Source organism: Aptenodytes patagonicus, chromosome 7 (genome assembly GCF_965638725.1).
Source record: "Aptenodytes patagonicus chromosome 7, bAptPat1.pri.cur, whole genome shotgun sequence".
Lineage (NCBI taxonomy): Eukaryota > Metazoa > Chordata > Aves > Sphenisciformes > Spheniscidae > Aptenodytes > Aptenodytes patagonicus.
In genome coordinates this window covers 28,283,567-28,298,386 of record NC_134955.1, presented here as the reverse complement: position 1 = coordinate 28,298,386, position 14,820 = coordinate 28,283,567, and the positions used below count along the sequence as shown (strand labels likewise).

The 14,820-nt window shown below is 49.0% G+C and overlaps 2 protein-coding genes across 11 annotated transcripts in view; one reads left to right on the top strand and one right to left on the bottom strand.

The window, feature by feature from the left end:
* The window catches only part of PACSIN3 (protein kinase C and casein kinase substrate in neurons 3), a 22,733-nt gene extending 14,062 nt beyond the window's left edge, over positions 1-8,671 (bottom strand). The window contains exon 1 of one of the 4 annotated variants that reach the window (XM_076344522.1): positions 8,552-8,671. The gene's annotated coding sequence lies outside the window, so the exon portion shown is untranslated. Of the gene's footprint in view, positions 1-8,242; positions 8,313-8,551 lie in introns of those variants that run through there. The other 3 variants (XM_076344517.1, XM_076344520.1, XM_076344519.1) reach the window with 3 other exon arrangements.
* The window catches only part of DDB2 (damage specific DNA binding protein 2), a 19,827-nt gene continuing 13,412 nt past the window's right edge, over positions 8,406-14,820 (top strand). For 2 of the 7 annotated variants that reach the window (XM_076344509.1, XM_076344516.1), the window contains exons 1-2: positions 13,495-13,556; positions 14,524-14,700. In XM_076344509.1, the coding sequence (XP_076200624.1) occupies positions 14,529-14,700 (172 nt within the window). In that variant the 5' untranslated portion in view covers positions 13,495-13,556; positions 14,524-14,528. Of the gene's footprint in view, positions 8,461-13,186; positions 13,229-13,494; positions 13,557-14,523; positions 14,701-14,820 lie in introns of those variants that run through there. The other 5 variants (XM_076344514.1, XM_076344512.1, XM_076344513.1 and 2 more) reach the window with 5 other exon arrangements.

Here is a 14,820-nt window from a genome sequence, read left to right as displayed (position 1 = left end):
CCACACTCCAATACTTCCAGCCTCCAAATGCCCAAGGCGTCGCTTCTGTGCATTGCTCGACTGCCTCCCAAGACTCCTTGTGAGCAATTGTTTTCCTAAGTTTGCCAAGAACAAGCCTCTGAACTCTACAAATGCTCAAAGGGCTGGTGCATGCAGCCCTGCAGGAATTCATCCACAGAAACAGAGCTTGTAATGTTGTGCCAGACAATGCCTTCTGCCCAACTCCTCTCCCCTTTCCCAAGTGCAACAGCAAGTGCTGGATGCAGACACATGTAGAAACAAATTGAGTAATATTTATCTAGTAATAGTAACTGGGGCTTTGGTGTAAGCACATTTTTATTATGAACCAATTTCTATATAGGTGCTAAAGTCAAGCTAAGCAAGAGTTTTAATCAGGAATCGCTGCTACTAACTGATCCACCTCAAGACAACAACTAACATCACAAGACAGCAATGTGAGATTTCTGTGACCAATTTGTTTGATTCCTAAAGAGTCACTTTTCCTGTACAGCAGGCAGTGGTGAAGGTATTGTTTTCACTCCAGGACACTTCTGGTGTAGGTTGCAGATAAACATTTCAATCTGAACAATCCAAATACACAAAAGGATGACAGCCCCCCCCTCCCCTTACAGAACAGCAGATGTGAAAACCCTTTATTTTTTTTCTGTTAACCTGTTGTCAGAATGGAACTAGAGAGCTGGAGCCAGGAGGTTCTACATGACTCCAGCAGTGTAATGAACTGGATTGCTGCTGGTACAGCAGTGCTAGGAAGGTCCCTGATGGAGAGAATGAAATGGGGCATAGGACAGGGTGTCCTTTCCAGCCTCACCATCTCTGGAGGCACACATCCAATAGCTCTGAAATGACTGTAATGATGCCCTGTAACATGCTCTCCACTGCCATTATACAGGAGGACTGATATTTACAGGTGTGCTCACCTTTCTGAAGAGAGGCCAGTTCTTCTCTACAGCTAGAGAGGATGCCAAGTAACATGAAGATCCTCCAAAACTTCCCTTAGAGATATTTATCTTATTGCTGTGGTCACACCCTTGGTAGAGTCACCTGACTGGGAAAGGGACTAAGAGCCAGTGTTTCCCAGCCGCTCCCTAAGGACTGAAGCCTGCCAGGCCTGCCTAATGCAGTTTCGAGCAAGATTTCAGCTGATCTCTCCAACCAGGGAGAGGTCAGAGAGACATCAGGCAGAACAGTAACTACACACAAAGGTCACTTCAGCTACGTGCAGACTTCTAACAGAAGCCCGTCTCCCAGACAATGATTCTCTAGAGATCATGTGGCTGTCCACCAGCAAAATTCTCCACAATTACACCGAAGTACTAAAATACAGACAAGATCCTTTTCCACTTAAAGGGCTGACCTCCTGAGTCTACGTGCTGCTTTATTACTCTCTCATTTCAGCCTACAGCTTCTTTATATTGGTCTTCTCCACATTCAGACCAAGCTAACATACTGAAGACGGACATCCCTCTGTGTTACCCCAAGTTTTCAAAACGTTCATTTAGAATTAAGTACTTTCCACATTTATTAGCTATTCCCTGTCAGGTTCTCAGAGGCCAAGGCTACAGGACAGGCTTCTACCAACACATTGCTGCTGATCTAAGGGTTAGGATTCCTGACTGACATAGCTTTACCAGGCAGAAATTGTTTCACCAAGAAAAGGAAAAATTCTGCTTTCTTTTCCAATATGACGTAAGAGATCTTTAGTACGACAGGAACACAGATCTATCCTGGTTAACACAACAATATGAGGCAATGTTGATGAAGGAATGTATTGGGCTATCAAGGTCTGTGTTGGTTTTTCCCCAGTTGTTCTTCCTATGAAAAATTTGATTATAATCTCAAATATCCACAGTTAAAGGAGGGAGGAAATCAGTGCTGGACCATGGGGTACCATACTCTGACAGGGTAACAGGCCACATTCATTTGGTATGTTCAAGACAGTTGCTGGAATAATCTTGAAATGTATGCTTTGTCTATGTATTTAGCAGGCAGCTACAAATAGGAGCAGAGACACACATCCAAGCTACCAGGAACAGCACTACACTAGCCTACTTTCTTAGCCCTGTGAATAGCATAGCTCCTGTTCCACACATCAGTCAGCATGCCCACTTCCCAGTTCTCACACTCCCTGGCTTACCTGTCTCTCAGGGCAAGGTTTTAACCCATGCAGATGTTGAGAACCTGTAATCTCTACTGCCCCACCCCTGAGCCTCTTCACTTGCTTGTTTCCATGCTGGGTACTTCCTACCCTGCTGCATCAGTCTCTGCAAATAAACATCAAGCTTGCCAGCAAACACATGCAATCAGCACTTCCCTTTTCATCAGAAGGGACCCTAAACAACTGGAAGCTATTTCTTCCTAAATCATTGATAAACAGGTGTTTAAAGTTCCAGCCAACACCATTATACCCCTCCTCAGCAGTCTCAATCTGCACTGAATGCAGACAGTTTTTCCAGGATTTAATCTACATTTCACCTGGTCACATTTTTTTCTGCACTCAGTGACTGGCAAGACAAGATCAATAGTCCATCCTGTAACACAGTTGCCTATAACTTAGTAAAGGTAACTCATCACAATAGCAGGCAGAGCCAGTCCACCCACTTCCAACCAGGCTTTGAGTCAAGACCTTTGTTTTGTTCAGAGCTTTACATGAACAGCAGTGATCCAAACAGAACAAAATGCCCCAGCCTCATCCAACCCTGAGCAAAGAAGAGAGGGGGTGGTGATGGGGGGGGTGTTTCCTGTGGTTGGGGGGAGGGGGAAGGAAAAAAAAGCAAACTCCTGTAAGTCCATGTCAGTGGAATATTCTCCTGTGACTGAATCACCTTGCAACCTCCAGAGCACAGATCAAGTTTACTTGAATGCATTAAGTCTTAAGGAAGCAGACTGCAATCAATGCAATCAAACAACTTTCAGAGGAGCCACAAGCCAGTTAGCTCCATTCTAACACTGAGCTTCTGGTGGTTTCTTGCTTCACTAGACTGCACAGTAGTCAGGTGTCTCCAATCAGCCTTCTCTGACCCTTCCTTCCATTTGAAAGTCACAGTGGTTTTTTAAGCCAGCTGCAGTTCTGCAACTTCTGGCTTCACTTCACCAATAGTTCTTTTCCATTAGTGTCTTTTGAGGAAGGGGGAATGGGAGATAAAGTTGGCAAGTATTTTGGCATTCAGACCAAGCGTGTGGCAATCACATGGCCAATGAATTCAAAGTACTGCATTTCTTTATTTCTGGTTGCATCAAACAGGTTTCTGTTTTTACTTGGTAAAACTGATTTACTAAAACTGTTTATTATGTGAATACTTTTCTTCCAAATATTCATATATAATGCAGACAAGAACCTGGAAGATGATCATCAAGGCATTTCTGAAGTTCATCCAGTTCCCTGCACAGTTCCGAGTCCCAAAAAGGCTGTAGAAGGGAGTACAACCAACTTTTTGAGCGAGAGCTGAATAAGATAAGATTGAATGCTAGGACATCTCTTCTGGTAAAGGTGAAGAACAAGGTAAAGCATCACACCCATTGCTTCTGTTCCACGTTGTGGTCAGTTCCTCCACTTTGATGACAAGGCTCTTTGTGTACCTTTTGTCACCAGAGCTAGGTTTACTCAATTGCTTCCTCACAGGAAAATCTAAACAAAGAACAACTGCAACTGTAAGGCAGACTTCAGTACCATATGAACTGGCAGGACTATAAACCAGCTTTTACACAGAGTCATTTCACACAGTCTTTTATGGCATGTAAAAAGGAAGCATCGTTTGCTCTGTGAACTGGAGAGACCATTCAGTAACTTAGATTCCCTTCGTAGCATCTCCTGGTTCAAGGAGAGTTTGGCAGATGCAATCACTTTGTAGGTACTCCATTCCTAAGATACTCATATGCCTTTCTGACCTATTTCCCAGAGATACAGATAGGTAACAAGGTTGAAGTAGGGCAGCCATTAGGAACTGACCTGCACTGTGGATATTCATACTTCATGCATTCTTCTTGAAGTTCATTATCTTGTATGTCATGGAGCAACTTTTATCTACTTTCACACTATCTGCACAGAATCTGCTCTTTGGTATCAGTAGTGCCTCTTCAAATAAATTTTTGGATCTCAAGCTGAAGAACAGGACTATTAATATACATTACTTCATATCCCAGGTGTTATCCACAAAAATCCAAGAGAACACAAGCAAATGGGACAGTCAGCCCAAAGGGCACACGTTACAGAATAGATTTTAACTGTTCAGCATCACTGGAATGTCATTTGCTTTCCCAGCTCACTGCCCAAAGCAATGGTCTCAGTTTCTGATCCTCAGGACTCAACCTGACATGTGAGGAAAGAACACGGGGAGGCTTTTCAAAAACAGAAAGCACAAACAGAGCAATCCAGTGGGCTTTATTTCCTCCCTAATGGCTTCCTGAAGCAGCTCCTATCCCACAGCTCAAAACACTAGTTTTTTGCTTGCGTTGGGGTAGAAGCCTGCTGGAGTCAACAGCAGGCTTTCACACAGGTTTCTACAGGTCAGCAGTCCTAGTACAAGGAAAAGCTGGCTGAAAACACCAAAAAGCAAAAATAAATATCTAGAATCATTTGAGAAGTGAAATATGCTGCATCTTCTCCCAATCCTCCATGAAAGCTTCTTGCCCTTGTCAGAGACAGGCAGCAAGCCTACTCTGAGCTCTACACAGCAGTGCTGCAGCTGATGGCTCAGCACACACAGGAACAGGAGAGGTTTGGCTCAGCAGCAGGGCAACTGAGGGAAAGGAAGTTACTGCCAACAGATAATCACCTATAGGAGACTGAAAAGACTGACCATGTCCCCAACAGCCCAGGGGACAAGTACCATATTTTCCTGCAAACAGAAGAGACACAGCTTGGGCAAGCTCATAGCACGGACAGGACTGAGGAGGCTGAAGACTTGCCAACACTGTTAGTTGTGGGTTGCCTGCAGCAATTCTAACTCCTCTAGCCTGGAAAAACTTACTGACAGGTCACGATAAACAGAGTCCTACCACAGTCGCCTACTAAGAGAGCATAAAATCCTATACAAGCCTAATGCCTCTGGATCCAGGCCCCCAGTACCATGGAGATCTCTCACATGCCTCTTCAACAAACTACAAAGCCCAGTGACAACCACTAGATTTAACACACAAATTCTGACTACCACAAGTCTGAAAGGCTCTTTCCCATTGTGCCATTCATAGTGAGGAGAAGCCACTGAAGGCTGAAATATGATTAGGATGCCAGTCACACATATTGCCTTATAGCAGTGCCCAGCTTCAGCCCACATTTCAGCTTGAAGGAACATGAAACTATTATACCAGTCACCGAAACAAAGCTGGATGATTACAGCAGAGGATGCACCAGGCTCTTTGCATTGACATTACACTTTGTGCTGCTGGAAAAAACTTGTGCCCAGATAGTCAGAGTGCATTTGGATGTTAAATTACAGTGGTCACCATGCTGCAAGGTAGCGGCAAAAAGCTACCTCTTGAACAGCTTCTTAACTGCTCCAAGGGTGCAAAGTTCTGCATTCTTCATGCAAATTCTTCATGAAAACTTCCAGATACAGTAGTCACTGTTTTCTGTCCCACCCACTAAGGCCTTAGACTAAGATATTACGGCTTTTTTTTTTTTAATCTGTCTGACACAGTTCCCTGTCATACAGTACCCTCTACACCCATCATGCCGAGTAACTAGAGATAAAATAGCTTGCTTGATCAGAAAGTCTGTTTTAAAAAAAAGATAAGAGTCCCTCAAAGGACTTAAACAGCTCTCCTATTGTTTAGGCATTTCCCCATGAACTCTCAAGAGCAGCCCAAATTCACACATCACTGATCAGCTGATGGCAAAAATAGAGGCAGTTTATTAATGCTCTCTGATCAAGAGCATAGCTTTTTCCACTCAGGCTACAGGCAGATACTTTTAGCTTGAGGTCCCCAGTTCAATCCCTGGATGCCAGCCATGACACAGACCAAATAGTTCAAACAACAACTGAATAATCTCCAGCCCTCAAGACAGCCAGAATAAAGAATATACAGTATTTGCCACGCTCAGTGATATCATGAGAGTTCCTAACAGAAGCTCATGTTGCCCCTGGTGTGGCGACTAATGTGTTCTCAGTTTTGCATCTCCTAAGAAAAGCAGTCACATTACAAATATACCTGACTGTATTGTTGAATTAAAATATATATATATATATATCTCTGTGTGTATACATATATATACACACACACATTTATTTATTTATATTTCTTTGGAAACTCATGTTGACCCATGGAAAGCCCAGAAGATTCAGGCTAGCTCTTGTATAATCCACAATAACTTAAAATGACTAAAAGCACCAGTCATTGTCCTGTGAAGAAATGAATTTGGCTCCGTAAGATTTTCAGGCTCTTATGGACTTGGTTATGTACACAGTCTGCCAGGGACCTGCGGCATTTTGGCACAGCCCAGTCACACACAATCCTTATTCACGCACTAACGTTTGATAGCGGAGTTCCAGGTGGGCAGTTGTTCTCAGGCCCATACATAGCTGACACACTGAAGCTACTGCTTTTTACAGCCTGAAAAGGAGAAGACTGTCTTCACTTGAACAAGTGCAGGCAAGCCAGAGAAGCTCAAACTCATAGGTCAGAAGAAAAAAAGAAAAAAAGCCAATAAAGCAATACAATACAGCAGGCACAGAATAGGGAAGGCAGCAAGCAGCTGATCCAGCTCACACATTCATTCTGTCCCAAGCTGCAACTCAAAAGACAATCTAGTAAATATTTTAGAGAACTTCTAGTGAAATACCATTAATAACACAAAACACTGTCAAAGCAGAACAGACTCTGTCTCACACAGAGCACGTTGTGCACTTCACAGGAAGGTGAATCCTTGGCCGAAAGAATGCGCCCAGTTATGCAACGCAAGGGGAGAAACTCCACTTTGACTCCACCCAGAGACCAGCTCACACCTGGAGCGAGGAGTATCTGGACCCTGTCATTTTAGCCCACATGCTACAGTTGTGCATTCTGCTCCCATTACACTCTGAGAATGACTTGAGTCGTCGTAAGGCTTAGTGACTTCTTGGTGACATTTGAATTCCAGGGTGGAGTGGGAGGCTCTGCTGGGGTTCTGTACTGCAATCAATTACCATCGTATCAGAAATTCCTTTGTGCGCATGAAACTGGTGGTGGATTTGAAGGGGAGAGAGGCTCATCTCCCTTTTCAGGAGGTAGGGAGCACCAGTTGGGTAAGGAGGGTTACAGAGTGAACAAAAAGGCCAGGCTACTTCCTAGGGCCAGGAGCAAGTGTCCAGAGGTGGTCAGCTAACCTGCCCCTCACCACCAAGCTCTGAGCCTCCTGCAAGCCTGAAGAACTGAAGCAAGCAAAGAACACGCAGTTGGCACAGAAAGTGGTGAAACTGGTTAATGCGTTTGGGCCACACTAGCATCACTTATCGATAGCTTTGCAGAGATCGTGGATCCCTCCTCCCACACGCAATGACAAGTCATAAACTGTCTTCTCAAGCACTGGATGTTCAGGCCCACTAATACCCTCCACGTTTATCAGCTTTTTCCTGCCCTGGGCCAGAGAGGACACGGTAACCCCACCAGCCTGCCAGGGGCCAGGCGACACTGCTGCAGGCAGCACTCCTTAGCCTGCCCCGCACCCTGCTCTCCCCTCCCTGACACCAAGACTGCTGTTGGCGACCAGAAGGGAGGAAGAGGATGAGCAAGGCCAAGACTGTCCCGTTTGCCATACTCCTCACTCTGGCCGTCAGGACCCCGGCTCATAGACTGACAACATGGACCCCCCTGAAACAAGGGCGTGCAGCCCCCCCGAGCCTGGGCCCCAGCGAGGCCCCTTCCCCCAGGGGGTCCTGGGAAGCCGCTTTACCCCCCTCCGCCGCAGCGCTGCCAGCGCCCGCAGCTACGGTTTCAGAGTGGGAAGCAGCTCAACACGGATCCGGGACAAAGGGGCCCCTGTCCCCACCGCGGAGCGGAGGCGCTGGCTCCGGAGGGAGGGGGAGGCTCCGCAGCCCCCAGCGACGGGGCGGCGGCGGCAGGCCGGCTCCGGGGAGGCCGGCGGCGGGGCACCCGCTGAAGGTCAGGCTGACGGCCGGGCCGCAAGGGACGCGGGGGGACCGGAGCTCTCCCGAGAGCTTCCCCCAGCCTCCTGCGAGCAACCTGCCGGGGACCGCGAGCCCGCCGCCCCTCCCGGCCCGCAGCGCCACCACTCCTCCGCGCCTACCGGGGGTCTCGTCTCCGTTCCGCACCGAGCCGAACCGCGCCGAGCCGCCTCCCGTTCCCCTTCTGCCCACAGGCAGCGCCCGGCCGGGCACCGCCTACCCCCACCCGCCCCCTTTCCATGAAGAAACTTTTCCCTCGCAGCCGCCAGCGCTTCCCGAGGCGGCGGCGGGACTGAGCCGAGCTCTGCCGCCGGGACCCCCGGCACCCGACGGGGAACAGGTCCGAAAGGCGTCCCGGCGGGGGGGAGGGGGGCACCCTGACCCGGGGGAGCGGAGCCCGCAGTCCCGACAGAGGTGGCCCCGCCGCTTACCTCGCAGGCGGCGCGGTTCGGCACAGCAGGGCGCTCGGCGGGCAGCGGCCACCTGGGCTGGGAGAGGGCTGGGCCCTCCCCCTATTTCAGCCGCGGGACACGGGGGCTCCCGCCCCGCCTCCAGCAGCTCCCGGCGGGGCGGGCCCGCGCGCTCGGGCACTCCGGTGGCGGCGGGGCAGCTCCGGCGAGGTTCCCGCTTCCCCGCCCCCCTCCGCCGGGCTCTTGATCCAATTAACGGGTGGCCGCCGCCGCCGAGCGGGCTCTGCCCAGGCAGGTGGGGCCGGGGGGGGGCAGCGCCTGCTCCCGCCGCAGTTCCCCCTCCACGGGGAGGGCCTGGGGTCGGCCCTGGGGCGCGGGGCGCTGCTTCTAAACAGTGGGGAGGGGGCTGCCCTCTCCCTGGGGGAGGCCTGCCCGGCCGGGTCGCCCCCCGTCATGGCGGGTGCCGGGAGGGGGAGGGAGGCGGCCCTGTGAGGACCTACCTATCTGCCTGCCCGGGTGACTGACGCTTGGCCCAACCCCGAGGAGCTGGGCTCTTCTCTGTGTTGCCCACTGGATTTGGGGCTTTAGTTAGTTTTTAGTTAGTTATTTTGCGTGCTGTACCGGCCAGCTGACCCGCAGGGCCCGGAGCCAGCCTGGTGTGCTGGAGCAGGAGGCCCAGCAGGTTCCCCAAGCCCTGCTCCCACCCAAGCAGAGAGCTGCGCCCTCGCTTTTGAGCGTGGTGTAGGTCACTCTCCCTGGCGTTGGAGAGCAGCTTCACCTCAGCTCAGCTCGGTATCCTTTTTTTCTTTCAGCCTGACCCCGCTGACTCTGGTCACTCTCCCTTTCCTCTGAAAACCTTTATCTGAATAATCCAGACCTCATCTTTAAGCCCTCAGAGTCTCTCGGTTGAAGCTTTTTCTAAATGCCAGGGAGTTTGCCTGCCAGAGTTTCCATTTCTAACGCCAGGCCCCAGGTGCGATTCCCCATGACGCTGGGGCAGGGCTTGCAGGAGGAGTGCTGGGAGGCCTCGCTGGCCCGTCTCCTCTTGATTGCTTCCAAGTGACTTGGGACACAACTCCAAGGACCAGCTGTGGGTTTGCAGTGATGTTTATTCCATTGGTGGAGAAAGGAAAGACTGAGAGCCTTGCAGGAGGAAGAGAGGAAAGAGCATGCTGTAAATCTGTGCTCCTGCTTCTCTGGAGCAGTACTGGGATGTTTTCTCTCTTTACAACTGCCCCAGTTTCTTAGGAGCCAGAGAAATAGCTGTACTGAGGCCCTTCAGATACGATGAATTGCTGTGTTGGAAAGTGGACGTTAGAAACCATCCCACTTAGTTTGTTTTGGGGCCAATCCTCTTCACTTCTACCTGTGTGGGGTCCCTGGAAGGTGGGCACCCATGACAGGTCACTGGGTGTGGTGTGACCGTGAGCATCCTTTCAAAAAGTAATGCAAGATGCTTGTCTTAGCCTCAGAGTTAATCATAGTTGAGAATATAAGCATCAACTTTGTATTTTACTAAAACAAAACCAAACCCAAGTCTTTGGTATAGACATGCTCCAATTAAATTCTGACATTTTAATTCCATTCTCTATGTACATTAATGAAGTACAGAAAAGGCAAACATCTGTCATACATTAATATTCTGCATCCAGCATTTGCCCTATGTTATGTTTTCATGCTGATTTTGATATTGATATCCGATGCGCTGAGCATCTAAGATAGATGCTTTCTATTTGGGACCTGGCCGCCCCCAGTACTGATTGCAAGGCGAGTGTGCTACGTAGCGTGGACGCTGCAATCCTTTCCTCCAAGGCTGGAATGGCTTAGGGAAAATGGGGTACTCGAGTAAATGAGGTCGTTACAATAGTGATATTTTTGTTCATTTTCCTTGTGCAGGGCAGCTTAGTAATGGTCATGGGATAGAAGGAGGTCAGATAGCATGATATTTACTCTCTCTCTTTTGTCTCTTTATGATTATATATTTTTTCCTACTTTTTAGTGGAATATAGGCTTGTTTTCATACACATGCCAAACTCTAGTTGCTGTAATGGTACTCTTTACATCAGTAGTTGGACTAAAGTAGCCGAAAATATTCATGCTTTGGAAAAAGATCCTGGTGACAAGGAGACAGAATACCTAGTGGTATTACAAATACTGTGAAGTTGATGGTCTTAGTCACAATATAGCTTTACCAGACCTGGTGACAAGACAGCTTTATTCTGTGGTAGAGAACCACGTCCCATAACTAAGGCAGAACCTCAACATAATTGTACGTCAGACAAAAGGCATCATAAAAATAAGCCTAATATCCTGCCCACACATAATTATACTTCTCTGACTTTGCTGCATACTGTAGTTCAAAGAGTGTGAGACTGTAAATACAGATAAGAATATTTTTTCAAATTACTCTTTCTCTGGCTTGCTCAGTGTACCATACAGACACTGAGCTGTGGCACTCAGGGCCAGTGGCATTTCTTCTGTGCGTGATTTGTGTACTATCTGCTATTCTTGTCCTTAGTGAATAATAATTACAAAAATATCCAGTGATTCTCTAGAGAGAAAGCAAACTTGGTGTTAGTAATTGAAAAATTACTGTATTTAGCATATTGTATTTAGCACTGTATTCAGCATTGGCGTGGCCTCACCTTGAATACTGTGTGCAGTTCTGGGCCCCACAATTTAAGAAGGATGTGAAGGTCCTTGAATTCATCCAGAGGAGGGCAACCAAGCTGGTGAAAGGGCTGGAAGGAATGTCCTATGAGGCGCAGCTAAGGACTTTGGGCTTGTCTAGTTTGGAGAAAAGGAGGCTGAGGGGTGACCTCATTGCTCTCTACAGCTTCCTGAGGAGGGGAAGTGGAGAGGGAGGTGCTGATCTCTTCTCCCTGGTATCCAGTGATGGGACGTGTGGGAATGGTTCAAAGCTGCGCCAGGGGAGGTTTAGACTGGACATTAGGAAGCATTTCTTTACTGAGAGGGTGATCAAATGCCAGAACAGGCTTCCTAGAGAGGTGGTCAATGGCCCAAGCCTGTCAGTGTTTAAGAGGCATTTGGACAATTCCCTTAACAACATGCTTTAACTTGGTCAGCCCTGAATTGGTCAGGCAGTTGGACTAGATGATCATTGTAGGTCTTTTCCAACTGAAATATTCTATTCTATTCTATTCCATCCCATTCCATCCCATAAAATGCTAACCATGATAGCTCCAAGAGGGAAACTCATAGGTTACTCTGTGTGTACTCTGCATGGGGACGCTACTGCTGGGAGACAAATGGGGTGGAGTCAGGAAGTGCGTATCTTTGCTGGAGATAACTTGGATAACTGTCAGAGTTTTCTTTGGGATTAATACATAGAACATTGAAATCAATACAAGCCTTTCAGTCTACTTTAAGAAGATGGGTATCTGGGCCGCTTTTTTCAGTTACAAATTTTGAAATGTACCCCTTTTAAAGCATATGAAAAACAAAAGGTATTGAGTTATGTAATTTAATTGGTGTTTTGTTGGTGATTCCTGATGAACTCCATAGATTCTGTCTCCAATGATGATGACTTTTGCAGACCTATAGATGAAACTGTTGGTCACTGTCAAGATAAGAAGGATCTTTTTCTATAGTAGTTTCCCTTGCTGGAAATCAAGACTTGGAGGCTTCGGAGGGAAGAAGGGAAGTGCTACGTTCAATTATTCTTCTTGCTATTTTTTGCTAGTGGGTACAGTTCTAAGAAGAATGTTGTGTATTACAGGAGTGCTTGATAAGACTTTAAGATTTGCTAATTGGGCTGACGTGTTTAAAACCAGATTGTGTTGTCTGTCAGTGGTTATGATTTTTTGTGTATGTCATTCTGATACTCATTCTTAGGATGGCAGCAACTAATACAATGTTGTTACAGTTCAGGAGAAAAGCACAGAGTCTGGGTTTTTGTTGTTTTTCTTAGTAGTTTTTCTATGCATTTCCTAATACGTGAGAAAATGCTAACTATAGTTATAGTGCAAAAAAACCCCAAAAAACAACCAACACCCAAAACCAAACCCTAAAGCCCCACAATTCAAGGAGTGGTTATGTACGGATATTTTAGGACCTGTGTTCATAGCCAGCTGCGTGGATGAGTGGACCTTAATCACTCAGCATAGTTACTGGTAGGCCTGAAGCATGAGACCCTACTGCTCCGGAGATAAGGTCCTCAACGCAACACAGCCGGCAGACAGCAGCCTCCTTCGCAGGTGAAGGGGGACGAGCTGGTACCTCCAGCTGTGTTGGTAGGGCTCTTCCTTCCCCATTCTTCTCTGCTTTGTCATGTAAGATCTGGTAGTTTCTGAGCTGATCTTGCCATGACTTTTTTATCTGCCTTTAAAGTGCATTTTTTTCTGTTGAGTTCCAACACCAGATGCATCTTCTTGTGGAAGTTGTGTTTTGAAATAGTATCGGTTTTTTTGGTTGCCGTTTGGATGATGTATTTTGGGCCCTTCCGCAGCTTTCATATGCCAGTTTGGTGCTCTGGAAACTAGTAAAGTATGTAAGATTCTAAGTCCTGTGCCAAAGGACACCTCAGAGACTTTCACTGGGTGTTTCAGGCCAGGCCACGGGCACAGCGGAGCGTGAGCCTTGCAGCCGCCTCCTGCGCCGTCCCGCACCAGCGGAGCTCGGGGGTGCTGCCCATGCTGATCGCCGCCGCGGCTGGGCCGGCGGGGAGGCCGGCAGCGGGTAAGGACGGCGGTGGGAGGCAGCGGCTGGGGCAGGCACCCCCGGCCTCCCCCTGCCGAGGCCGCTGCCTCTCGGTGGCGAAGGGTCGGCGGGGTCCGGGCGCGCCGTGCAGAGCCGCCACGGCCGGCGCCACCGGCCTGCGCCGGCGGGGCCCGCGGGCTTGGCGCCGCTCCCCAGGGGCGGCCGGGCGGGCGGCAAGCCTTCCCGCGGGGCCGCGCCGGGAGCCGCTACCCCCATTCCCGCCCCGGTTACGAAACCGCGGGGGAGGGGCCGGCTGGCGCCCGCCGTCCTCGGCCGCACCGGGGGAGCGGAGGCCGCTAGAGCGCAGGTGAGACCGGGGCGGCCCTGCCCACCCAGGCCGCGGGGGAGCCGGGCCGGGGCCGGGGCCCGGAGTGGGGCCCGGCGGGCCGCGGCGCTGAGGGGTGGCCCCGCGGGGCCGGGTGAGGCCCTGAGGCGCGGGGTGGGCGCTATTTAGGGTAGCTTGCGCGGTGCCTGCCGAGCTATATTTAACACGGGCAGATAGCCGTGACAGCCATTCACGAATTATAAATAAGTTAGCGCTAGCATGGGGGCAGCCTGTACGAGGCTCTTTGGGGAGGATCTTCTGGAGGGAATCTGCTCCTGCAAACAGCGTGTGACGCATCGCCCGCCAGCTACGAGGAAGGCTGTGGGAGGCCCGTGCCGTTCCTCGGGGGGCTGGGTGGTGTTTTGGTTGTCATAACAGGAGACACGCGTCGCTGCGTCCCACCACTGGTCAGAAGAGCAGTTCAAGTGTGGTTGCCAGCCAGTGTAGGAGCCCAATCAAATATCAGGTGGTGGTTGTGACGAACAGGGGCTGTTAAATAGGAAGTATCTTCTGAGTATATATGGTGGAAGACCAGTCGGCCCTGGCCATCGCCATAAAAGCTCTGACTTTTTTCTTAGCTGAATCTAAAGAGCTCAGTGTGAGCTACTAGAGAAACAGTTAGGGTATTATGTGGTTTCACAGATGTACTTTATGCAGATCTGTGGGTTTTAAGCTTAAAAGTTCGGTAGAAGCACATCTGTCAAAACATATTCTAATGCTTCAGGATACGTTCATTTTCATACGTGAACAAAGAAGAGTTTATTGAACCTGTTCCCCTCTCCAGCAGAGCACAACAAAAAGCTAGTGTCATGCTGATGAAAGAGGGTACAGGTATAATCACTACTTTCAGACCACTGGGATATGTTTCATTCCAGTTTTCCTCTCTGTCTTCTAGTTAAAAGTGTATGACAGTCTTACCTTCCATGCTTTGTTTGCTTTTTGTGGTCAGACAGAATGGCTCCAGTGAACCAGCCAAAGGACAAGAAGCACGAGAGGGCACATGAGCATTGGCCGGAAGAGGCAAAATCAGCTGGGAAGAGGAAACCGGACTACGAGGAACTAGGGAATGAGCCACAAGCAAAGAGGTTGTTTGTGAGAAAAACATCCAAGCCCCCAGAGAAAATCGGTAACATTTCCTCAGATCCTTACTGTTTCTCCCAACCAGATTTACCCTAAATGACAGGCATTGACTAGTTGAAGAGGGAGAATGCCAAGACGCGTGTTCAGACATGAGTGTTCAGATGGG